Source organism: Neovison vison, chromosome 1, assembly GCF_020171115.1.
Source record: "Neovison vison isolate M4711 chromosome 1, ASM_NN_V1, whole genome shotgun sequence".
Lineage (NCBI taxonomy): Eukaryota > Metazoa > Chordata > Mammalia > Carnivora > Mustelidae > Neogale > Neogale vison.
In genome coordinates, this window is record NC_058091.1 from 168,768,428 (window position 1) to 168,794,841 (window position 26,414).

The 26,414-nt window shown below is 37.1% G+C and overlaps 1 protein-coding gene across 3 annotated transcripts in view; it reads left to right on the plus strand.

Annotated features, from left to right (window-relative positions):
* The window catches only part of YTHDC2 (YTH domain containing 2), a 76,310-nt gene extending 52,879 nt beyond the window's left edge, over positions 1 to 23,431 (plus strand). For 2 of the 3 annotated variants that reach the window (XM_044262992.1, XM_044263008.1), the window contains exons 22-29: positions 497 to 702; positions 1,039 to 1,234; positions 3,521 to 3,630; positions 6,511 to 6,803; positions 12,436 to 12,613; positions 19,079 to 19,282; positions 20,046 to 20,228; positions 21,443 to 23,431. In XM_044262992.1, coding sequence (XP_044118927.1) covers positions 497 to 702; positions 1,039 to 1,234; positions 3,521 to 3,630; positions 6,511 to 6,803; positions 12,436 to 12,613; positions 19,079 to 19,282; positions 20,046 to 20,228; positions 21,443 to 21,523 — 1,451 coding nt within the window. In that variant the 3' untranslated portion in view covers positions 21,524 to 23,431. The remainder of the gene's footprint in view (positions 1 to 496; positions 703 to 1,038; positions 1,235 to 3,520; positions 3,631 to 6,510; positions 6,804 to 12,435; positions 12,614 to 19,078; positions 19,283 to 20,045; positions 20,229 to 21,442) is intronic. The other variant, XM_044263000.1, reaches the window with a different exon arrangement.
* The last annotated feature ends 2,983 nt before the right edge of the window (positions 23,432 to 26,414 follow it).

Genomic DNA, 26,414 nt, shown 5'->3' on the forward strand with positions numbered 1-26,414 from the left:
AGCCAAAGTAATAAAAGGACTGAACCAAAAGATTTAGAGTAGTCTCAAATATTAGGAAATATAAAAGGCTTTGGAAATTCAAGCAAGAGTATATGTATTGTCGTCACTCTAGAATTCATGTCTGTCATGACCAAAATGTTATTAATACCAGTCAGAAGAATGATTTAGATTTTCAGCTATGATTTTAGTATATTTCTTTTTAAAAAAAATTGTAGTACATTTCTGATAGCATCTTACAAAGAACTTTATAGCAAGGATGTGTATTCTTTAGAAGTCCCTAAGTCCCCCATACTTTACTTGAGCCTGAGCAAACCTAAACTTTCTTAGAATGTTGATTCTGTATTTTAAACTTTACAGAGGAGATTTTATTAATTATTGTGGAATTTGAATATCATGAAACGTACATGGGTTAGTACAATTTTTGTAAGAAACGCACATGTTTGAAAATATATTTTGTGCAATAGTGTGTTGATATGTTTTTTTCCCCTCCGTCTAGGCTTTGTTAGGGCACGAGGTGGTGGTGACATTCGAGATGTTAACACAAATTCCGAGAACTGGGCTGTCGTTAAAGCTGCCTTGGTAGCAGGCATGTATCCTAATTTAGTCCACGTGGACAGAGAAAATGTCGTATTGACAGGGCCGAAGGAGAAGAAAGTTCGGTTTCATCCCACTTCAGTTCTCAGCCAGCCTCAATATAAAAAGGTAAAATATTTTTAATGCTCTTAGGCCTTGAGGTGAAAGTAATCTAATTTACATAGTCGAAGAGCAACAAAAAGATGTTCCACAGACCAAGCAATTAATTGGCTATATATGTATAATTAAACATTGGAACAAAATTTTGATGAAATCTTAGCATTGGAAGAGGTCATGTGTTAGGTAATGAGGACTTGTTTTCCAGCTGTGTGAGCATTGACTTGCTTTACTGTTTGCCTGACAATATCTGTCATCTGTTGCACTGAGGGACTTACTGCAGGTTAAAAGTATGGCCAGTAAAATAGGTGGTAAATTAGTTAAGATTTTGATTTCTTTTTCTGATAGATTCCTCCAGCCAATGGTCAGGCTGCAGCGATTCTGGCACTGCCTACAGATTGGCTTATTTATGATGAGATGACCAGAGCTCACAGAATAGCTAACATTAGATGTTGTTCGGCAGTGACCCCCGTCACCGTGTTGGTATTCTGTGGACCAGCGAGGCTGGCAAGTAATGCTCTTCAGGAACCTTCATCGTTTCGAGGTAAATGGATCATAAGGAAATACAAATCTATTTGAAATGGAAAAAAAAAAAAAAAAAGATTTTTTTTACTAGACCAAATAAAATTTGAAATTCCAAACACATATGTAGGAGTAGCTCTCTTTTGATATATTGAGACAAATTAGAAAATACTAAAGTGTACCTCAGTTCTTAAAATTGATTTCTAAGGTAACTCGTTATTGGTTTGTGCATTTTTGGTTAATCTTGCTGATAGGAAGTTTACTTTTCTCTCCCACTTGAAGTTAAATAATAGTTTAACATAAAGGTAATTGTTCAAAGGAAATCATAAGAGTGACCCATGACCCCATTTCCCTTATGCAAGCAAACACTTTTTATATTATGTTAAGAATATTGGGGCACCTGGGTGGCTCAGCCGGTTGAATGTCTGCCTTCTGCTCAGGTCATGATCCCAGGATCCTGGGATCGAGTCCCACATCGGGATCCCTGCTCGGCGGGGAGACTGCTTCTGTCTTCCTCTTCATCTCCCCCAGCTTATTCTTTCTCTCTCTCTCTCAAATAAATAGAACTCTTTAAAAAAAAAAGGATGTGGCCAAAAAAAAGATTATGTGATTTTTAAAAGTTATATATATTTTATGTTATATCCTGCTATTTTCATTGTACAAAAATATTTATATTAATGGCTGCAAAATATTCTATCACTTAAAAGTGGCATAATACATTTAAAATGTTCCTTTGTACTTGCTTGTTTTCAGGTTTTTGCTGTTCAGTGATTCAGCAAATATTCATTGGTCAACTCCTATATGTCAAGGATGCTAGACATTGAAGATGTAACAGAAAACAGTATAGACAAGGTGTTTTGGTCCTTAAGAGTATACATGGTAGTGGGGAGTGGACAGTAAAAAAGTAAATAATCTGCATGCTACTATGAAGGAAATAAAGAGGACTGCCTTAGGGGGGTAACTTGCTTTAGAAAGAGACCCTGGAACAAGTATCTCTGAAGGGGTGTGATTTGAGTATAAGACCTAAAGTATGAGACGCTGTTAGGAAGAGAAGCAGATTCAAAATGATTCTGGAGGTACTGCTAATTGCTGGATTGAATGGGTGGTGAGTGGAAGGGAGGAGTCAGTAACTTGCAGGATTTTGGCTGTGGTAGCTTGCTGGAGTAACTTTTTTTTTTTTTTTTTAAAGATTTTATTTATTTATTTGACAGAGAGAGATCACAAGTAGGCAGTAAGGCAGGCAGAGAGAGAGAGAGAGAGGAGGAAGCAGGCTCCCTGCTGAGCAGAGAGCCTGATGCGGGTCTCTATCCCAGGACCCTGAGATCATGACCTGAGCCGAAGGCAGCGGCTTAACCCACTGAGCCACCCAGGCGCCCCCTGGAGTAACTTTTTAAAATTCTTTTTTCTTCTTCATGTTCACCTTGGGTGGTTTCTACCACCCTGTCTTCCAGATCACTGATCCGTTCTATTCATCTAATCTGATGTTCAGTCCTTTTAGTTTATATTTCATTTCAGTTCTTATATCTCTCAGCTTTCTCTTCATATACTGTTTTAGAAAGCTTACATGATTGTATATCACATTTGGCATCTCTGTTTTTTTAAAGTATTCATTTATTTAAATCATCTCTACACCCACCATGGGCCCTGAACTCACAAACCCGAGATCAAGACTTGAGATGAGATGAAGAGTCAGCCACTTAACTGAGCTACCCCGGTGCTACATCTCCTTTTCTTCTTTTAAATTTGAAACTTATGAATTTACATGAGCTTTTCTTGATTTATAGTGTTTTCATTCCATTCTTTATGTTCTTAGTTTTCTTCTCCATCCGGTTAATATTTAAAGATTGTGTTTTGATTTTTAAGTTCTTGCCTTTTTTTTTTTTTAAGATTTTATTTATTTGAGAGAGAGAAAGAGAACACAAATTGGGGTGAGGAGGGGCAGAGGGAGGAGGAAAAGCAGACTCCCCGCTAAGCAGGGAGCCTGATGTGGAACTCGATCCCAGGACCCTGAGATGATGACCTGAGCCAAAGGCAGTCACTTAACTGACTGAGCAAGCCAGGCGCCCTATTCTTGTCTTTTTAAAATTTCCTGCATTTTGATTAGAGATTATAGTCTTTAAAATGCCTTTCCCCCCCTTTTTATAAATACTGAGACTTAATTTGTGAACTCTTGGATTTGAAGAGCTCTCCACCCAAACTGTTAGTATATCAGGTAGATTTAGGTAAATACAGAGTGTCTGTGTTTACTGACTTCTTTTGCTGTAAGATGTTAAAAGTGAAATTTTTTGCTTTCGATGTGTTTGAACAGCGGATGGTATTCCTAATGACAGTAGTGACAGTGAAATGGAAGATAGAACTACTGCTAATTTAGCAGCTTTGAAACTTGATGAGTGGCTCAATTTCAAACTAGAGCCTGAGGTAAGTTGCTCTTCAGTAGTGTGGTGAGTTTCTTTCATTCAGTGAGTATGAACTGACATACGGTATGTCACGTGAGCCCTTAGTGTTAGAGAATATAGTTTGTGTTTCAGTTTTCACGGGGCCCTTATGCATTCTCTGACATTCTAGGGTGTATTCAAGTAGAGGATTTGAAAAGCCTCGGTGTGGCTCGTATTTAAGCACACTGATATTTGAGTGTTTCTGTGGGTGGTACACAGGAACTCCCTTTGTTTCGTGTAACTCTGTTTCTGAGAGAAAGATACGAGTTCATTCTGTTTTCTCTTTTTGTATATTTCTGAATTGGGAAAGATGAATGTCTTTTCTTCAAATTAAAAATGTTCTTGACGAAGCCTTCCCTTCATTCCATCTCCACCTTTATGTATTTATTTTTTTTCAAGGTATTCAAATCTGTATTGTTATTGTCCTCCTTTATCTTTCTATACAGTTTTTCTCCTTTTGGAATGGGAATAACAGAGAGAGTACGTTACTTTCTAACCTTAAATGTTTATACAGATGCTCAACACATTTAATTATAGAAAATCAATTTGTTTCGAGTTACAAAATTGATGTGGATATGTAATTAATGAAAAAAAGATGTTAAAAAGATAGCTATAAGAATACCCAGATACATGCTGTATTCCCATTTATATGACTCTGATTCATAAAATATCAGCACATTCACTTGCATACTAATTTAATCCATGGATCAAGGCTATGTATTCGAAGGATGCCAGGACCCTTCAAGAGCTGGAGAAAAGAATTTGGGTACAGAAATACTTTATTTAGCCAGTGAATACCTAGAGTAATAAAGTTTTATCTCATGATAGCAGTCAGACTTGCAAACATGCAGAAATAGGATTTAAGGTGTTTTTGTTTTTTTTTTTAAAGAGTTATTTGAGAGAGACTTATAATGCATGTAAGTAGGAGAAGGGGGGAGGAGAGAATCTCAGGCAGACAACCTCCCCCACAACCCCTGCCTAGTGTAGAGCTTGATGCGGGCTTGCCCTCATGTTCCTGAGATCACAGTTGGAGCTGAAATCAAGAGTCAGATGCTGAACTGACTGAGCCATCCAGGCACCCCAGGAATTAAGGGTTTTAAATGTAGTTATAAAGTTCATAAAAAAGCAGACTGAGGTACATTTACTCAAAATGTTGAGATTCATTAACTGGTAGCAAACAAAATAATTCCTCAGACAAATGCACATTTTCCAGTATATTGGGGGAAGGAAGGGAGAAGAACGTGCGTTAAGTAGTGAAATCTGCCAAGCTGTATATCAGTATTCTGCCACACCAAACAGTTTGGAGACAAGGAAAGTGTTCTAACATAATTTCAGATTATGTTTCACTTGGCTAAAATAGAGCTTAAGGTTGATTTGCCATATTAAAATTGACTGCAGTGAATTTTCACAGAAGGTTATAGACTTGAACTCTGGGACTAAATATGGCATGATTATTTTGCTTTTAATCTGTCAAATAGCTAAAAATTGACAATTTTAAAAACTACTACAAAGAACAAGTTGTAGTGATGTGACTCTTATGTCACTGAACCACTTGTAATGGTCAACTGATAGTATTTAACCAATTCAGAGAGTTAATCCTCTCTGAGTTAATTCACTCAGTCTCTATGCCTTAGCTGGGACACATAATTACAGAAGATAGCTACTGGTAAAAGCTCCCTCTCTCTCTTTTTATCTTTTTTTAAAGATTTTATTTATTTATTTGACAGAGAGAGACACACAGAGAGAGGGAACACAAGTAGGGGCAGCAGGAGAGGAGAAGCAGGCTTCCCACTGAGCAGGGAGCCTGACTCGATCTCAGAACCCTGGGATCACGACCCGAGCCAAAGGCAGCTGCCCAGTGACTGAGCCACCCAAGTTCCTGCTCTGTATTTTTAAGAGATCCTACTATTTCCTTTTTTGTTGTTATTGAAGAGGGAGGGTGGTCAGCAAAGCTATCAAAAGTCAACAGCCAGCTAGGTTTACTCTTTTACTCTCTGTTCACTCATCACTTAAGTCCCACCCCTGGAATCCCACTTCTATTTGCACCAGCCCTTCTGTTCCCTGAAACGGCCTTTGTAAAGGTCAGCGTGTCCCCCACATTGTCAAGGGCAGCCTACTGTCCTTGAGTTCACCCTTTCTCTCATGTTTGGCACTGTTGTTCATCCCCTTCCTTGTGTAATACTGCCTTTCTCCATTTTTTCTCCTCACCTGTCCCAGCTTCTTTGTCACAAGTTACTATGACGTTAGTCTTTCCTAATTCTTCTTTCTTAAAAAGTCATTCCTTCTTAGGTTCTTTCATTGACTCTGCCCTTATGTGTTTGTGCCTTAAATGTTAGATATTCTCCAGTACTCTGGGCTTTACTGTGCTCTTTTCATGTCTGTGTACAATCTCTAGGGACCTTACCTCGGTGTGTAGGTTTAGTAACCATTGATGCATGGATGACTTCCAGGTTGGTCTATATTTCTAGCTTTGGCCTTTCTCTGGATCTGTTAGACTAGCTGCTCTCTGGATCATCATGTGGATGTTCTCTAAGCACCAAAATAAAATATGAAGGAAACAAAATGTATTTTTCTTTATTTACTCTGTTACTGTTCAAGTTTTAATCACACTCTAACCACACATTATTGGCCGTCTGATCCACTGGACTGTGTCATTTGACTTTGTGTCTCTAGTCCTCATATGTGGTCAAGAAGAAATGTTATCTCATTCATGCAACAAAAAGAGTGAAATACATTACTTCCTGACAAGTTGCCCAGTGTCCTTTGGAAACAGTCGCAGAGCTTCACTAGTAAATGGGTGTCTTGCAAGTGGTTCGCCATCTTGCTTGGCTCGCCTTGAACTGAGGAGCCCGTTCTATTCCAGGCAGCCAGTTTGCTGCTGCAGCTCCGGCAGAAGTGGCACAGCTTGTTTTTACGCCGAATGAGAGCACCATCCAAACCCTGGTCTCAGGTTGACGAGGCCACCATAAGAGCCATCATCGCTGTTCTCAGCACGGAAGAACAGTCTGCGGGCTTACAGCAGCCATCGGGAATAGGCCAGAGGCCAAGGCCTATGTCTTCAGAAGAACTTCCTCTGGCATCATCTTGGAGGTCAAATAACAGCAGGAAAACTTCGGCAGACACTGAATTTTCAGATGAGTCTGCTGCTGCAGAAAGGTAAATTGGTAACATTTTATCAAAACTGGAGACATTTTTCCCCCTAGAAAAATGAATTATTTATCAAAGAATCATGAGCTTTTGTAACATTTAAAAATTACTTATCATCGAAAAAAACATAGAAAGGTTACAATAAAATGGGAAGAGTTTTTTTACCTTTTTATTTATTTTTTTATTAAAAGATTTATGTATTTATTTGAGGTGGGGAGGGACACAGGGATAGCAAGAGCACGTACTAAGCAGACTCCGTGCTGAGCTGAACTTGATCTCACGGCCCTGAGATCATGACCTGAACCGAAACCAAGAGTTGGGCACTTAACCAACTGTGCCACCCAGATGCCCTAAGTTTTTTACTTTTATATTTTTTTTCTTTTTTTTTCCAATTTATTTATTTTCAGAAAAACATTATTCATTATTTTTCACCACACCCAGTGCTCCATGCAAGCCGTGCCCTCTATAATACCCACCACCTGGTACCCCAACCTCCCACCCCCCCCCCCCCCGCCACTTCAAACCCCTCAGATTGTTTTTCAGAGTCCATAGTCTCTCATGGTTCACCTCCCCTTCCAACTTACCCCAATTCCCTACTCCTCTCTAACGCCCCTTGTCCTCCATGCTATTTGTTATGCTCCACAAATAAGTGAAACCATATGATAATTGACTCTCTCTGCTTGACTTATTTCACTTTTTCAGCAGTCTTAAGATAAAATGAGGGATTTTAAATTCTTGGTATTTATGAGTTATTTAGTAAGGAAATTTTTTTTATCAGGAAAATCTCAAATGTTTAATTTCAAGAATAGACAAGTTTAGCATCTGTTAAAAAGCTACCATTATTTTAAAATTATATATTTTTGTTGCTACATGTCAAGTAATATCTTTCCCAGACATCTTACAGCAAGAAGCATGGGCTGTGGCCATTTAAAAGAACAACATTCCCACAAGTCTTACCTAAGTATCAGTATTGCTGATTGTATTGTATTCCTACAGGAGATCAATTATTCATTCATTGATTCAGTGATGTGTTACATGTGCATTGTTCTTGGTGTAAGAGATATAGCAGTGTACCAAACAAAGATCTCTTTCTTCAGAGAGTTTATCTTTTATCCAGGGGAGGCATATAATAAACAAATTTACTGTAATGGCAGAATCTGTTACACTTTAGCCAAATTCTTCTTTTTCTTCCAAGCATTAAGCAATTAGATGTGATATTTTTATTTACTATATGATGATGATTAGTAATAAGAGAGCTCTTCTGTTGAATTATTTATCCAAAAATGTGCTTCAATTATAGTGGTTGTAATGAATCATTGGCCATGATTCAAAAATATTTGTAGCGTAACAACATTTGTTAGAACCAAATTTGTTTCTTTATATCCATTAAAACATTTCTTACCCTGCTAGAATTGATAACAAAAACAATATTCTTGTCTGTGATGCTAATTTTGGCAATATTGGTAGAAAGTCTGTGTGTTAAGACTATTTCATTGTTAAAAAAAGCTGAAAATACAGACAGTGAAAACATGAAAGTTATGTAATGTTTACTGTTTTTTAAGGATCAGATGGGGCTGTTAATGTCTTCTTTTGTCAGATTTGCATATTTGAATGAAACATACAGCTTCATCAGGTCAGACTTCAGTTAAGGGGAGTATTCCATACTGGTTTCCAAGTTCTTCAGATATTACACTTGAGAAATAATTCAGTCGTTTGTCAAGAAAATCTTCTCATGTGTGTTCCTGAATGTTTCTGATGTAGGCTCTGCTGGGCAGTAGAAGAGTAAAAGGCACATTTTCTTCTAGACACTAGCTACTTTTCGAAAAGATTTTTATTTTTTAAAAAATTTTTTTATTTTTAATTTTTTAAAAAATTTTATTTATTTATCTGACAGACAGAGATCACAAATAGGCAGAGAGGCAGGCAGAGAGAGAGAGGGAGGGAAGCAGGCTCCCTGCTGAGCAGAGAGCCCGATGCGGGGCTCGATCCCAGGACCCTGGGATAATGACCTGAACCAAAGGCAGAGGCTTTAACCCACTGAGCCACCCAGGTGCCCCTGAAAAGATTTTTCTGAAAGCTTCCTTGAACAATGGTTTAGAATATGGGAGTAGATTTCCATAGATACTGTTATGTGGTAATGTTATTCCTAGGCCCATCTATAAAAACCTGTTAGGTTCGTAGAGACTGTGTTTTGTGTGTGTGTGTGTGTGTGTGTATAAATGCTAGTGTATATGTATGTGTGCATCTATTCGCATACACACATACACATTTTTGGAAAATGTGTAATAAATGCTTATTTAATAAAAGATAGAAATTTAATAAAATTAAGAAAATCAAAATGATAAAATGTAATATTAGTTATAATTCAGATATTCGTTGTCTTATAAATTTAGTTTTTCACCGGTGACACTGGAATCAGGCATTTCTATTTCTTTACAAGTTGTAGCCTGGCAGTCTTCATTTTCTTACCTGTTGAATGGTGAGATCTGGAATTTCATCTACCTTCAGAATTTTGGTAGTATTAGTAGAATAAGGCCTGGAGTTGGTGGATTTGGTGGGGAATAGGATGAGGACGCTTAGGAAGATTTATTTTTAAAGGGAGAAATTAACAATCTTTGTGAGACTACTTCTTGGAGAGAAAGAATAGTTAAGAGTTTTCCTCTGCAGTGGTAAAATACATTTACTTTTTTTTAACATAAGTACTTTTTTCTTTTTTACTATATTTATTATTCTTTTAATAAAAACATTTTATTGGAACTATTTTAAAATAGTTTAAGAAACTATTAAAGTATTAGAAATTGCCCATCTTTCATCCTAAATCATACCAGTGTATTTTTTGCTTGTCATTTTGATAATTGGATGGCAGAGGACAGGTGCATCTTTTCTATAAGAGAAATGAGATAAAATGAATTCAGTGTCTGAACTTCTTAAATGAAAAGCTTGGGGGGGCTTGCGGAGGGCTTTGTTTCCATCTTTATGAAATTTTCCAGGGAAGCCAGGCATAAGAGAGAGAAGCTAGAATGCAGCTCAGATTAAAAGATCAGTTTGAAAACCAAAAGGTAGACTGGAAAATACATTTTTATTTTAATGAGGTTTTACCCTCATTAAGTTCTGTTGCCTAATTTTCAGATCACTGAGGTGCCAGGCTAGTAACGATGTGATTTTAGGGGGGTCAAATTTACATAGTGCATTGAACATCAATTCACGAGAGAAAAAAACCTCTGAAAGGTCTTTTACACTTCTTAGTAGGTTGTTAATGATTCAGATGTGCATTCATTATATAGTCTTTTGTTAATATGTTTAGACTTTACTGCTTTTATTTTATTTGTGAAAGAAATAATCCTGGATCTGAGATAGTTACTCTTGAAGTAAGAGTAATTATAATTGTAGGAGTCTATGGTAGTTTATGAATTATTAAACACATCCTTTTTTGTTTTAAACTTGTTTATTATCAATATTGTTAAACACAGCAAACTAAATGATAACACCATAATGAACTCCATGTCCCACATTCAGCAGTTACCAAGATTTTTACCGCTTGCTGTATCTAACCAGATTTTCTTTTTTCATTCTTGGCTTTCTTATTTGGTTTACATATTTCCAGATAAATTCCACACATTGTGTCATTTTACCCTTCCATATTCAAACATGCATCTCTTAAAAATAGAGGAATTTTTAAGTGGGTGGCTCAGCTGGTTAAGCATCCAACTCTTGATTTTGATTCAGGTCTTGATCTTAGGGTTGTGAGTTCAAGCCCGGCATTGGGCTCCATACTGGGCGTGGAGCCTGCTTTAAAAAAAAAATGAGGGGACGCCTGGGTGGCGCAGTTGGTTAAACGACTGCCTCCGGCTTAGGGCGTGATCCTGGAGTCCCGGGATCGAGTCCCACATCAGGCTCCCAGCTCCATGGAGAGTCTGCTTCTCCCTCTGACCTTCTCCTCACTCATGCTCTCTCTCACTGTCTCTCTCTCTCAAATAAATAAAATAAAATCTAAAAAAAAAAAAAAAAAAGAGGAAATTTTTCTACATAATTAAAATCCAATGATCAATCCCAGTAAAATGATCATTTCCCCAGTTGTCATACTATATACATTTATTTGAATTAGCATCCAGGGAAGACTCATCAGTGAGTCATGTTTCTTGAGGCTTCTATGATCTAGAGTAGTTCTTCTGTTAACTTTTGTGGTTTTTTTTTTTTGAAGAATTTATTTATTGGAGAGAGAGAGAGAACGAGAGTAGTTCCTTTGTTAACTTTTGTTTTTTAAAGATTTTATTTATTGGAGATAGAGCAAGAGAGAGAGAAGTTCTTTAAATAACTTTTGTTTTTAAAAGATTTTATTTATTTATTAAAGAGCAAGAGAGTGAGTATGAGTCGGGGTGGGGGTGGGAGGGACACAGGGACAGGGAGAATCAGACTCCCTGCTGAGCCAGGAGCCTGCTGCTGGGCTCTATCCCAGGACACCTCAGGATCGTAACCTGAGGTGACTGGGCCACCCAGGTGCCCGCTCTATTGACTTTTTTGAAGAAAGTGGGTTGGTAGTACCATGAGGTATATCACATTCTGGATTTGTCTGTTTCTTCTTGGCCTTCTTTGTTGGCATATCATGTGTATTTCGTCCAAACTGGTAGTTAGCTCTCAGGATTTGATTTGAGCCAATATTTTGGCAAGTGTATTTTATAGGTGGTGCTGTGAACTTTGTATCACATGACTTTAGGAAGTACTCAGTGTCTTTTTTTTTTTTTTTTAAGGTCTGGTTGTTCCACTAAGACCTATACTTTTAGAAAAATTGCAAAGTTTCTGACTGCCAGCTTTGCTGCATTTATTCATAGAATTTTAGAATAGAAGAATTTTTATAGTTTAGTATAATCCTTTTATTTAACACGTAAGTAAATGAAAGCTCAAATAAGTTAAGAGACTTGCCCAGGATTAAATACCTTAGTTGTAAATTTAGTACTGTCCTAGAAGTCTCTCCTGACTGTAGTCCAGCAGTATTTTAATACTTTATTGTATTTTTTTGGTATGCTTTTAAAATATATTTTACTTGGCTCTAAGATATTTTGTGAAAGTGGAAGGGAAGTAGAGTGGGTGATATTTTAGTAAGGGCCAATAGCATAGATGTGTTTAAATAACTATATAATGTTAAAGACCTCTCCAATAGCATCATACAAGAGGTTAGAAATTTGTTTTTTTAGGATTTTATTTATTTACTTAGAGAGAGAAAGAGCAGAAGCAAGGGGGGCAGCAGAGGGAGAGGGAGAAACAAAACTCCTGCTGAGTGAGGAGCCCGACAGGGGGCTCTACCCCAGGACCTTGAGATCATGACCCAAGCTGAAGGCAGATGCCCAACTGACTCCCAGGCTCCCCGAGGTTAGGAATTTTGTAAAGGAAATAATATTTTGAGTATTTGTTAACATTAAGTTAAGAGCTTATATAGATTTTAAAAAATACATTCTTACCTATTGTTTGTGTAAATGCACCCTAATATCTCAGATGTTTTTTCACTCTAAATGTGAGATAAATGAAATTCCCTTAGTATTACTCCATATATCATAATGCCACTGTGACTCTGGTTTGAAATGGGATCTGCTTTGTATTATGAACTTGTGGGCCACTGATCTTTGTTTCCTCCTTCCCACTCTAGAGTATTGACAAAGTCTCCATCTCCAGCACTGCACCCCCCTCAGAAGTACAAAGATAGAGGGATTTTACATCCTAAACGAAGCACTGATGACCGATCGGATCAGTCTTCTGTGAAATCTACGGACAGCAGTAGCTACCCAAGTCCTTGTGCCAGCCCTTCTCCTCCATCCTCAGGAAAGGTACAGTATCTACAAGTTGATAGAGCAAGGACCAGATGGCTAGCACATTTCACATTACATATTGAAGCAAAATGACAATACAGTTCTATCTTTGGTTACTAATCGTGGTCTTTGTTCTAGATATAAATGGAATCTGGCAGACTTGAGACACCTTGCCTAAACTTTTTAGTTTTTCCTGCTTGGCAGAGATTTCTAGTTAGCACCATCTTGGGATGTTTTAAAACTAACAGACCGTTTACCAACGGCATGTAACTCAGCCGCCCGCCATGTCCTTTCTGTATCGTTAGAACCAGTTTTGATTAAGTAACAAGATGATCTCAAATTAGTTTAGGTTTGTAATTTCAGAGTTGCAAACAATGGTTTCTTTGAATTATGAATTGATTTCTCCAATTCAGTGATTATATTAAAAAGTACAAGATAGGGTGGAAATTAGGAAAGTAGGGAATGTTGGTAGGGAATTGAGAACTATGTATCTTTGAAAATAATTTATTTATTTATTTTTTCCTTTGAAAATAATTTATAATATGAATGATTTCAAATATTTAGAGTACGTTTACTTCTAATTTCCTGTGTTGATGGTACTAAGTATTCAATTAGGGTTATTTAGCTATATGTTGTGTTCTGGGACAAATGTCTGCTGAAACACTCTTGTTAAATAAGAGGAAAAGAAATGTTTTTTGTGTATTTGCATTCTTATGTTTTAGGGTGTTTTATTTTAAAATATATTTATTTAGGTATATGCATAATAAAATTTACCAGTTTATACAATTCAGTGAATTTTGACAAATGTATATAATTATGTAAACATATCCCAGCCATGTACAGGATATTCCCACCAGCCATGGATCATGATGACTATTGAATTGCTCTCTGTCTCTAGAGTTTTGCCTTTTCTGCAGTTTGCTCGAAACCACATATGTATGTGGTTTTTTCGTGACTGGCTTATTTCACTTTTGAAACTCAACCAAATTATTAAAGTGTATTCTTAGTTCATTGCTTTTTATTGCTGGATAGTATGGCTAATATCATAGAATGTTTATCCATTCCCCAGTTGACAGACATTTGGATTGTTGCCACATTTTGGCTGTTATGAATATTCGAGGACAAGTCTTTATGTGTACACATGGATTCTGTTCTTGGGTAAATACCCCAGGAGTAGAAGTGTGGGATTGTATGGTTAAGTGTATGTTTAACTTTACAAGAAACTATCCAGCTAATTTCCAAAATGGCTGTACTTTTTTCCATTCCCTTCAGTCATCTATGAGGGTCCCGTATGCTCCATATTCTTGACAATACTTGACATTATTAATCTTGACATTATATAATACTTAACATTATTAATCTCTTTAACATTAGCCGTTTTGGTGGGTACGTAGTGATACCCCATTGTAGTTTTGATTTGCGTTTCCCCAATGACTAGTGATGTTGAGTATCTTTTCATGTGCTTACTTGCCGTTCCTGAATTTTCTTTGGTGTGAAGTATCTGTTCAAATTTTTGTTCAACTTTTTCTGGTGGTTTACTATTTGTCTTTTTTATTTAATAGTAAGATTTTAAAAAATGTATTCTACATATAGATCTTAATTTTATATGCTTTGCAATTTCTCTTACAGTCTGGGCCTGCATATTCATTTTCTTAACAAGTGTTTTTTGAAGAGAAGTGTTTTTAATTTTGATGAAGTCCATTGGAGCTATTTTTTCCTGTTTTGGTTTCATCTATTTTTCTGTTGTCGTTCATATTTTTTGTGTCCTAAGAAGCGTCTATTTAACTCTGAGGCGCCGGGATGGCTTAGTCAGTTGAGTGTCCCACTCTTGTTTTTGGCTCAGGTCATGATTTCATGGTCTTGAGATCGAGAACCCCCCATGGGGCTCCTTTGCCTAACAATTGTTCTAGCACCATTTGTTGAAAAGGTTAAATTTTCCCTTGATTTATTTTGGCACCTTTGTCAAAAATCGATTGACCATAAGTAACGTGGTCTATTTATTGAACTTGATTCTGTTGCATTGATCTTTACACCTCTCTGTTTGCCTCTGCTACAATGAGTGGATTATAGTAGCTTTATATTAAGTCTTGAAACCAGTTAATTTTTTTCTCCAATTCTGTTCTTCTTTTTAAAAATCGCTTTGGTGTTATGGGTGTGCTAGTGTTCTTTCATATGAAGTTTAGAAAATGCTTTTGTCAATTTCCACAGAAACTTTTTTTGGTGTTAAGTGGAATTGCATTGATTCCGTAGGTCAGTTTGAAGAAAACCAACAGGTTTTAGTTTCCTAATGCATAAGCATAGTATACATCTGCATTTCTTTTATTAAAATAAATTTTTCATACGTGTTTTGTAAATTTCAGAGTTCAGGTATTACACATTTTTTGTTAAGTTGATCTCTACGTATTTTATACTTTTGATGCTGTTCTTTTTTTTTTTTTTTTAAGATTTATTTATTTATTGGGGTGCCTGGGTGGCCCAGTTGGTTAAGTGACTGCCTTTGGCTCAGGTCATGATCCTGGAGTCCCAGGATTGAATCCCACATTGGGCTCCCTGCTCAGCAGGGAGTCTGTTTCTCCCTCTGACCCTCCCCCTTCTCATGCTCTCTCTCTCTCTCATTCTTGCTCTCTCTCAAATAAATAAATAAAAATCTTAAAAAAATTTTATTTATTTATTTGACAGAGAGGGATCACAAATAGGCAGAGAGGCAGGCAGAGAATGGGTGGGGAAGCAGGCTCCCTGCTGAGCAGAGAGCCTGATGTGGGGCTGTATCCCAGGACCCTAAGATCATAACCTGAGTTGAAGGCAAAGGCTTAACCCACTGAGCCATCCAGGCGCCCTGTTCTTTAAATTTTTAATTTCCAGTTGTTCATTGCTAGCATATGGCAATACATTTGACTTTTGTTATATTTACCCACTATGCTACGATCTTATTTCATTTGTTAATCCTATTAGCTTTTTATGTAGATTTCTCAGGATTCTCTGTATATATAATCATTTCATCTGTTAATAAAGGTAGTTTTGCTTTTTCCCTCTCTAGTGTTGATTCTGTTCCTTTCTTTTCTTGCCTGTTCTGATTAGAACCTCCATTAAAATGTTTAATAAAAAGTGTTGACTGAGCCACTCAGGCTCTTGAAAAATGATCATTTTTCAAAAGACAGTGACACGACAGGATCTGTATAAAGAGGAAAAGGGACACTGTAATTCAAGCACAGAATCAGGAGCTTTACTGCTCTGATTCAAATCCCAAATCTGCCTGCTGCTTTTTGAAATGTTTGAATATAAACAAATAATGTGGTCCGTAAGCTTTGGCTTATTTGCAGCTCTTATTTCTCTATTCTTGAAATAGAAACTTTTTTTTTTTAATTGCCATCACATTTGTTTACATTGTACTCTGCTATTACGTAGGGCATACCTATTTTTAAGATGAATAACCAATTTTATTTACACTGAAGTTGTCATTTATCATTGGTCACGACCACACAATACCAAAAACCATAAGCCTAAGGATGACTTGAATATTAACAAAACTCAAAAGACATGAATTTCTCTTCATTAATCTACTACTGATTAATTCTTTTGAGTTTTCTGTTTAATCTATTTTTTTTTTTTTTAGTAAATCTGTTAGACTCTTCAAGTCAAAATACTGGAATAAAGAGTTTTTCTTTAGTTAGCCATCTTAAAGAATTGAGTGTGACTCCTAAGAAACCAGATTGTTTAAAATATATGTATATATTACTTCTTTTAGAATGTAAACATCAAAGTGAGTGCTATTAAAATCATTCCTTTGGGAGATTATCCAAAATTACTTAATGAAGTTGCTGATGTCACTATTGTTTGAAGTGCTATTGATTTTTTTATTTTTAAGAGCTTTTCTTAGCCTGGGCAGTTCAACTGTTATAATTGGGTTTTGATTAAAATTTGGTTTAAAAACAAAAAAAAATAAAAAATAAAAAGTGTTGAGAGCAGACATCTTTGCCTTGACCTTAGAGGGAAAGCTAGCCCCTAGTTAAATCTGTCACTATTTATAATAACATAACTATGAGACATTTCCTTTAGATTTAGTTTGTTGAGAGGATTTATTAGGAATTTTGAATTATTATCAGTGATTTTTTTTTACATCTACTGAAATGATAACCTAATTCTTTTTTTCTTCTATTAATAAAGTGGATCTCATTGACTGTTTTTCTAATGTTTATGCTTCACTTGGTCACGATGATTATTGTTTTAAATATTATTGGATTTGATTTTGCTTAATCAAAACTTCTGTTAAGTTTGGGATCTTTGTTCATGAGGAATATTCTGTAGTTCTCTCTTGTGTTGTTTTTGTATAGTTTTAGTATTAGGGTAATGCTGGCCTCATAAGATTAGTTGGGACGTCTTCTTTCCACTTAAGGTTTTTAGAAGAGATGCCTAGAATTGATATAATTTTTTTCCTTAAATGTTTGGTAGAATTCGTACCTAAAGCCCTTTTTAACTCTCCTTGGTATATTTCCAATTAGTATTATGTGCTTCAGGTATAGTTTGAGAAGCTTGCAACAGTGTATTTCACCCCCCAGTCTTTTGTGTTACTGGTCTCATGTTAAAAATGCCAGTGTAGTATTTTTACTTCAAAGTAAAGTGTCTTTTCTCAAAAGTCAGAAAAATGTCTTTTATATTTATTCAATATTTACCATTTCTTGTGCTCTTTATTCTTTTGTGTTGATGTGAATTTCTGTCTTGAATCATAAACTTCTGTCTGGAAACATTTTACCATTTCTTTTAGTACAGATATTCTAGAAATGGAGTTGTTAAGCTTTTGTCTAGAAAACCTTTTTCACCTTTATTTTCGGAAGATATTTTTACTGTGTATATAATTCTAGGTTGACAGTGGTTTTCTTTAATTTAGGCAAAGATGTCATTCTATTATCTTCTTGTTTATAATTTCTGAGGGAAGTTTACTGTGATTCTTATTTTTATTTTCCTGTATATAATGTATTTTTTTTTTCCCTCTAGCTGCTTTTAAGATTTTCTTTTTGTCACTGGTTTTCAGTAGTTCGATTTTGGTATGTTACTATTTGTAGTTCTTATAATCTTTGTATTTATAGTTTACATCAATTTTGTAAAATTTAGGACCATTACTTCTCCATATATATATATATATTGTCTTACCACTTCCCTCTCCTTTATAGGACTTTGGATACACCAGTGTCGATACTATTCCACAGGTCATTGAAGCTTTCTTCATTTTTTTCAGTTGTTTTCATCTGTTTGTTTCATTTGCGATAGTTTCTCTAGCTATGTGTGTAAGTTCACTGAGTTTTTTATTTGTGGTGTCTCATCGGCTATGTATCCTTTCTACTGTATTTTTCACTGCCTTCATCTCTAGAGCATCCTTTGGGTCTTTAAAGAAATACCTTCCATTTCTCATTTCAAAAGGCATGTTCATGTTCACTTTACCGTCCTGAGCACAGTGCATGTATTGGTAATAGCTGCTCTGACATTCTTGTCTCCTAATTCCATCATCTGTCAGATCTGACTCTTTCCCTATTTGTTCATTTTTTCCCTAGGTTATGGGTCATAGTTTCTCATTTCTTGACATTCCTTATAGTTTTGTTTGGCTGCTAGATTTTTGTTGTGTTCCTTTAAGTACTGTCAGACGTTGTTCTGTTACAGAGCTAAATTAGTTGCTGTCGGTTTAATCTTGTTGAGATTTACTTTTACGTGATGTTATGGTAGGTCCAGAGCAGTTTTTATTCTGGTACTAATTTAGTTTCAGTACTGAGGTGTAAGGCTTCTGGGGGCTAATGCCATCTGTATTAACAGTTCTTTCCATCATGGCTGGGGATAACGGGGATTGCTCCCAGCCCCGTGTGAGCTCCGGGAATGGTTTAAGTCTACTGCTTTCCTCTGGATCTTTCCCTGGCGTTAGGTCAAGTTTTCGTAAGCGTGTGCAGGTCAGTATGGAGTCAGAAACTCCGTTTCTGTGGGGACCTGTCTTCAGTTCTTCGGGAACTCTGTTTCTGTGCAGCTCTCTTCTGTCCAGCCCTCTGTTAGGCACACTCTGAGTACTGGGCCTCTCGACTCCAAGCTCTGTCTCTGCAGTTCAGGGAGACTGGGGTTCTGTTTGTTTCCCTCTCCTGCACTGTTGCCTGGAAACTGTATCCAGGCGGTAAGCTGAAGCAATTTTTGTTTTGTTTTCAGTGTTTGAAAGTTTATTAAAATATTTCTGAAAGTACATTTGGAGCATAAATCAAAGTTTGTAATCCAGGATCCTTTCTTGATAAGGGATTTTGAATGCTCTTGAAAATGAGTGCTTGGTTTTGGCTCTTTAACCTCATTTTGATCAAGTCTTATGTAGCTTTTTAGGTACGATGGAGCTATTTGCATTTGTTGAATATTTGGTAAAATATTTTGATTTATATGTTTATGAAGATGTTATTTAATGGAGCCTGTTGATTTCGGAAGGTCAAATTACCTTTCAAGAATTTATGCATTCTTTTATAGGGCTCAAAATCTCCTTCACCAAGACCAAACATGCCTATTCGATACTTCATAATGAAGAGTAGCAATTTGAGAAACCTTGAAATTTCTCAGCAGAAGGGTATCTGGTCTACAACCCCTAGTAATGAGCGGAAGCTAAATCGAGCCTTTTGGGAAAGCAGCATGGTTTACTTGGTATTTTCTGTTCAAGGATCTGGACATTTCCAGGTGAGCCATCCTGAACCAGTAAAACGGGGTTGTTCTGGCTGCACATTAGACCACACAGATTAAAACAAAACCCCAAAACCACCCTGGCTTTTTATTGTATCGGGATGTAAGAACGCATTTTGCATGACTGAGCATGAGGGATGTAGTGTTAGCTCTTCAAGGGACTGACTCTAGGGATCCCGTTGTTTTCCTCGTCTTACCAGAACCTCTCTAGATGAGCCATTTCTCCTTCTGAGGACAAGTTCAGATTTATTATTTCTCAGGTGGATTGAGAGTAATGAGAAGCTTGACTTTTTGGTAAAATGTTTTTTTAAAGAGATAAGAAAGTTAGAATTGGTAATCCAGAAACTGAGTGTGTTTCTTAACTCCTCTTGACTCGATGTCCATCTGAATTTAGAAACTAAGGAATTTATTGTTTGATATTATTATAATTTTTGGAAGTAAAAACTATTGGGTTAGATTGTATCTGTTTATCATGGAATAAGTGTGGGTTTAGGGCTGTTAATACATTATTTAGAAAGTGTCTGTTCATACTGAAATTATGTTAGAAGGCTGGAATCAGTCTTCCTTCTAAAATTTGCGAATACTTCTTTTTATGAAAAACAGTAAGTAACTAATTTTTGTTTTTTGTGAGGTATCTATTATTTTTATATTACATTTTTACCTTAAAATTTAAAAAACCTCAGAACTTTCTCAGATAAATTGAATTCAGACAATTTTAATGTCATCCTCACCTTTCCCCTTGCCCTCATTTTACCCACAGGGATTTTCTAGGATGTCTTCTGAGATAGGAAGGGAGAAGAGCCAGGACTGGGGCTCAGCTGGACTGGGAGGAGTATTTAAGGTGGAGTGGGTCCGGAAGGAAAGTCTTCCCTTTCAGTTTGCTCACCACTTACTCAATCCCTGGAACGACAACAAGAAAGTCCAGATCAGCAGAGATGGGCAGGTATACAGTGGCATTTAATATTTGTCTCCTGCTTTTCTTTTTGTTTTGCTTTGCTGTTATTTGGTGGTTTGAGGAGGAGATGTAAGAGTACAGAATGTACGTTCCACACGCACACAGGAGGTGGTTCCGACGCGTGGAAGAGCTAGTGAACACCTGCTTGCACAGGTGTTCGACAGAGCTCGTGGCTTTCCTAACATTTTGTAACCTGGGCTTCTCTCTGCCATTACATACATATAAAATCTTTCATAAGTTACTTCACGGACGCTCCTGTTACCTTACTAATGGGAGATTTGCTCAAAACCGAGTGTAATTCTGAAGTGATTTCACCAAAGTCTAAGGATAACAGTAGTATCTGACTTCTTTGTGCTTTAACTAATTATATAACATAGATAACAGCCTTTTTATATTTTTGTGGCTTGTTTTATTTCTGTTGCATTTACTTGGGCTTTATCATGATAGCTGCTGACATGCATTTTGAACTAGTTAAGGAGATGGGAATTACCATAAATATGGACCACATTGCTAGCTGCTATATATGAAGTAATTTAATTCAATGCATGTTGAGTTATTAGCCCAGTTTTAATCAGGAGAAACAGGAGAAATTGTTCTAAGGTCACACAGCTAATAATTTATTTAAACTAGTGTGACTCCGATTAAATCACCATACATAAAGTGTTTGGGTGTTTTTTAAGTGCACATCATATCACAAGAGGACTATAAATGACATTCTTTTCAGTTGTATCAGAATATTTTAATTTTTATTCTATAATAAGGATTTTGAAATAAGTCTAATTCCTAAGATAAGAATATCATATACTCTCGATGATTTCTTTAAAACCCCCAAACATCTACTATGCTAGATTTCATAGTAAACCTTTGAAAGCTGAAGCTGAGTGCCGTTGGCAAATCCCCATTAAAAACGAAATTCTGTATTTCCAGATAGAAGTTCCGGGAGAACTCCATGGAAATTACCATTTTGTCACACATTGTTGCCATATTCGCAGGCTAACTCTCATCCTGAAGTCTGGAAGTGAACTTCACAGACCTGAACACAGAGAATCCCAGAGCAATACATGCCATGTGATTTTATCATGTTCTGGTAGAAAAATGAAATTGAATGGATTTGTCCTACATTTTTATCAGCATAGGTTTTAGTGATTTAAATAATTCAGTCTAGTTCCTTTGGTGTTTATTCTGACTTCTGCTTTATCTAGGAACTAGAGCCTCAGGTTGGCGAACAGTTGCTGCAGCTATGGGAACGCCTTCCACTGGGAGACAAAACCGCAGCCGACTGACACTCAGTTTATCTGCTCCTTGACTTTGAATATTGGCAGTATTTGTGATCATTAAGGATATCTTTCAAATTATTTATCGTTTTTTGTTTTTTTTTTTAACTCGTTTAGAGCTCTTAGCTACAGGAGAACGCTGTACTTATTTAAAGCCACCAAATGCACTGACTTCTAAAAACCGAGGTGGACATGTTTGTTAGGAGTGGATGGGCTTTTCTGGTTGAGAGTTTCTCTTAAGACCCACCATCTTCACAAAAAAGAGAAAAGGGTAATTTGCATTTTTATAGTGATCGTAAAGAATGATTATGTCATGTTTGTTAATTATATGTTTATAAGTGAATAAAATAGTAGTAGTTTCATTGTTTGGCACAACCGCAGTTGTTCGAACCATACTTAATTTTAAAGTTAAACTTTTCATTTGTTGAAAACACTGACCTATAACTCTTAATTGACCTTTGATTTTTTTGTAATGCAAAGTAAATTGTTTTAAGAAAAAGGCCTGAATGTGTCAGTATACCTGAGCACCATTTTAGAACCATCAACTCTTAAGTTTTGTTGTTAAAAAATAAGCAAACAACCCAATTCTAAAAATGCCCCTTTTGAAAATAGTGTGTGCTGATTAAGGACTATTCATTCTGCCATTTTAAACCTGAGATACATGAAGAAAAAACGGAGAGATGTTCTTTTTCTTTGATTATGAAGTGCAGTAACATCTGAAGGAAATGAGCGAGTTCCTCACTCCTTGTCTTTGCTCAGATCAGATTTAGTGCTTAGTCTTATTCCTGATCCTCCTGCCTCTTAACCCAGTGTGCTGCATACCAGTCTCTTCCTCCTGTCTTACAGCCTTCACACCTCTCTCGCATGAGTGCTGTAATTATGTCCTCTTCGTTTTGGCTAGAGAAGCTTGATTTAGACAAGTTAAAAATGGAAACAAATGAAACATGTTAAAAAAAAAGTGCCTAACAGTTAGTGAGAGCTTTGGTTGGTGTATGTCTTTCAAACTAAGGTCCCCAGCACCACAATTCTGAACGCCTTTTATTTGTTTTCTAGTACTTTCCATCCTACTTACATTTTTGGATTTCTTATTTTTTTGCATTTATGGTTTAATAAATGGGTAATTTTTTATAAACCTGTGTAGTGCCAACTCTCCTATTTTTTTTTTTGTCATCTCAGGATTATTTGATAACTTTACCACCACTGTCTATAAAAAGTTTCCCCGGAGGCTTTTTGAAGGGAAATAAAGGTACAGGGAGAAATGAAAGAAATGTCTTGGTTATTGAGCTCTAAATAGAGCAGCTTTGATAGCACGTCTCATGATATATTTGGGTTATTGCTGCGTGAAGAAAAACCGACCTGAATCTAATTTAAAGACAAGAAGACAACTCCTCTAAGTTTTTTGCTTCTGCATTTGAGAACAAAGAAGTGAAAAGTTAGGGTCACCATAAGATCTTGAAAATCCTCCTTTCTCTTGGAAAGCGTTGTATGTTGGCATAGTAGCTTAGAACGGCAGCTGTGATTTTTTTTGCCTATTTTTGCCTTTTTGTAGTTATTGGTTTTTGTTTGTTTTATACTTCGAGAGATACACCTGTAAATTGAGCCTATGTGAATTATGTTCTGCTCTATGTGTATTACAGTTCTTTTCCTATTACAGAAACTTGTGTTTTTTCTGATAATGTATATACACTTTGTTGAGGTATATATTTAGCGGTTTACGGTGTTCTAAATTTGGAAGTGAGGACTTTTAAAAAAAATAAAACTTGTTTTAATTTCCTTCTGTTTTCTAATATCTAGCTCTGTATGTAAATGATGGGTTTGTTGATATTTAAAATGAACACAATTTAAATGTAATTAAAATGCTGTTTTTGGAAGAGATGAACTTTAAATACACTCATTAAATGAAATTCTGTTAAAATACCTAGATCTTGTTATTTATGACCCTCTGTAATAGGGCTAAGGTAACAATGACCAATAATATCCCTTGAGATATTAGGGAATTTCAAACACCTTGAAGAATACTAAATTGATAGAGAAGGTGATGATTTCATATCAGTATCTCCTCATTGAAAAAATATGCCTTATTGCCATAAGGGAAGGAAAAAAACCCTCAAGACACATGTTCAATAGGAAATCTTTTAAATGTGTTCCCTGTCAGGACACTGGATCTTGGTAATGTGCCCTTCTATCCACTGCACATCCCAGCCTTATTCTGCCAATTACAGCAAAGCTTGCCAGCGAGGGAAGCACAGTCTCAAATGTGTACTTCGGCAAAAGACTAATTCATTTAAGACTTTGTCTTCAGAGACTCCTTCTTCACCAAAGAAAGCCTTATTTCCTGCAGCAGGTGAAGTCTGGAGGACCAAGTCAAATGAGCTTCACCTCTGAGTCAACACCGGGGCACAAATCCTGCCCTTGAACTTGTCATTGACAGGTGATGACGCCTTCCGGTGTGTGAGCTTCCCACAGCATACATGCTCACTGTGCTCCAGAACCTTCCGCAGCTCCTCTCCACACAGAGGCCCACCACACAGTGCACTCACGTCTGCCCAGGGCCCCTGGGCGTGCCTTGGTCTTTGCAGCCAAGGGTGAAATTTCCACTCGGCTGTCTCATAAAATCACAAACGCTGCATATTGAAAATGGAACAACTGTTCTTTCCTACAGCCTGCTCCACCAAAAACTACTCTGTTCAGCGGCCCCCATTTCCATCACTTGTGGTTGCTCAAGGCCAGAAAACTTGTAGTCATCCCTGATGTCTTTCCTTCTCTCAGTCTCCTCCAGCAGAGAATCTTCTTGGGTCTACCTTCAAAATAGACCTAAACCCCAACTGTTTCTCCCCACATCTGTCACAACCACTCTGGACTAAGCCATAGTCCTCACCTAGGTTACCGAAGTCTCTCCCAGTCTGTTTTCCATACAGAAACCGGTGATCCTTTTATTATGTTATTATTTTTTTTAAAGATTTTACTTAAATATGACAGAAAGCACAAGCAGGGGAGCAGCAGAGGGAGAGGGAGAAGCAGGCTCTGTCCGTGGCAGGGAGCCCGATGCGGGGCTCGATCCCAGGACCCAGAGACTGTGACCCGAGCCAAAGGCAGAGGCTTAACCCACTGAGCCACCCAGGTGCCCCTCCTGGAGATCCTTTTTAAAAGTTTGCATTACTTGGCTGCTCAGAACCCTGTAGTGGCCCCCCACTTCTCCCAGGAGCCGAAGGCCTTACAATGGCACCAACACGACATGATCCAGTTCCCCGTTATATCTCTGGCTGTCTCGCCTCTCCTCTACTTACTCCACTCTGGCCACACCAGCCTCCCTACTGTTCCTTGAATATCCTAGGCCTGTTCCAGCCCAGAGACGTGAGTGAGCTGTTGACTCTGCCTGGAATGCTCTTTCCAGAATATCTGTGTGGCCAACTGGTTGTCACCATGTAGTGTTAACTCTGCTGTCAAGTTTTCTGTAAGGCTTATTTAACTTTTAGAAGTAACATACAGTAAAGCCAACTTTTTTTAGATGTGCAACTCTGAATTTTTTTTTTTAAAGATTTTATTTATTTATTTGACAGAGAGAAGTCACAAGTAGAAGGAGAGGCAGGCAGAGAGAGAGAGAGAGGGAAGCAGGCTCCCTGCTGAGCAGAGAGCCCGATGCGGGACTCGATCCCAGGACCCTGAGATCATGACCTGAGCCGAAGGCAGCGGCTTAACCCACTGAGCCACCCAGGTGCCCCTGAATTTTGACACCAACACAGATTTAGGAACTTCCACCTCCATTAGGAGCTGGTTCCATCACCCTCAAAATGTCCTCGTGCCACCTACCCCTGTGTAGTAACAGCTTCCTCTCACCGCTCATGCTGTCCCACCATAGATTTATTCTCTGACATGCTAGTTTTCTCCTTTTGAGAACATCAGATAGGTAAAATCCTACAGTATGTGACCTTGTGGGGCTGGCTTCGGTCACTCAGCACAAGGCCTTTGAGACTGATCCAGGCTGTATATATCAAAGTCCATTTTCTATTCCTGCCAAGTAATATTCCATTGTATCGAATGTGCCACATTTTTTTGGAAGCCGTTTACCTGTTGGTTATACACACGTGTGATTGTATTTGGAACAGCTAACCGTTTGTGCACAGGTTTTTGGGCAGAAATATGTTTCCGTTTCTTGAGCAAATAACCAGGACTGGAATCGCCAAATCATATGGTAAGTGTATGTTTTATAAGAAACTGCCGAACTATTATCCAGAGTGGCTCTACCAGTTTGCATCCCTATCAGCAATGCTTCAGAGTTCCAGCTGACAGCACTTAACTATGGTCAGTATCCTCTTTTTTCTCTTTTAAGTTGAAAATGCACATCACTTTTATGAAATTGTTGCTAAATTCCACTGAAGAATAGTATAACTAATTAGTACTACAGAATGTGTGTTCTGCATATTATTTTGTCGTATTTGGTACAATAACTTCATAAATATAAATACACTGTAATGGATCAGTTTAAACCGAGAGGCCTGCTAGAGTTAATCCAATGTATCTATCTAAGAAGGATATGTTCATAACCTTTCTTCATTCCTTTTTATTAATTTTTTCATCATGAGGAGTATATTCCTTAATACCCATCACCTGTTTCCCCCTTCTCCCACCATTTCCTTGCTGGTAACCATCAGTTTGTTCTCTGCAGTTTAAGAGTCTGTCTCTTGGTTTGTCCCTCTCTTATTTCCTTTGCTTGTGTGTCTTACTTAAATTCCATATATGAATGAGATCATAAGGTATTTGTCTTTCTCTGGCTGGCTTATTTTGTGGTCTTTAGCTCTATCCATGTTTTTTAAATTGATAAGTTGCCAATTTTTTTCTCTTATGGATTGTGATTTTGGTGTCATGTCTAAGAATTCTTTGCTTTATTCCCAGTCAGGAA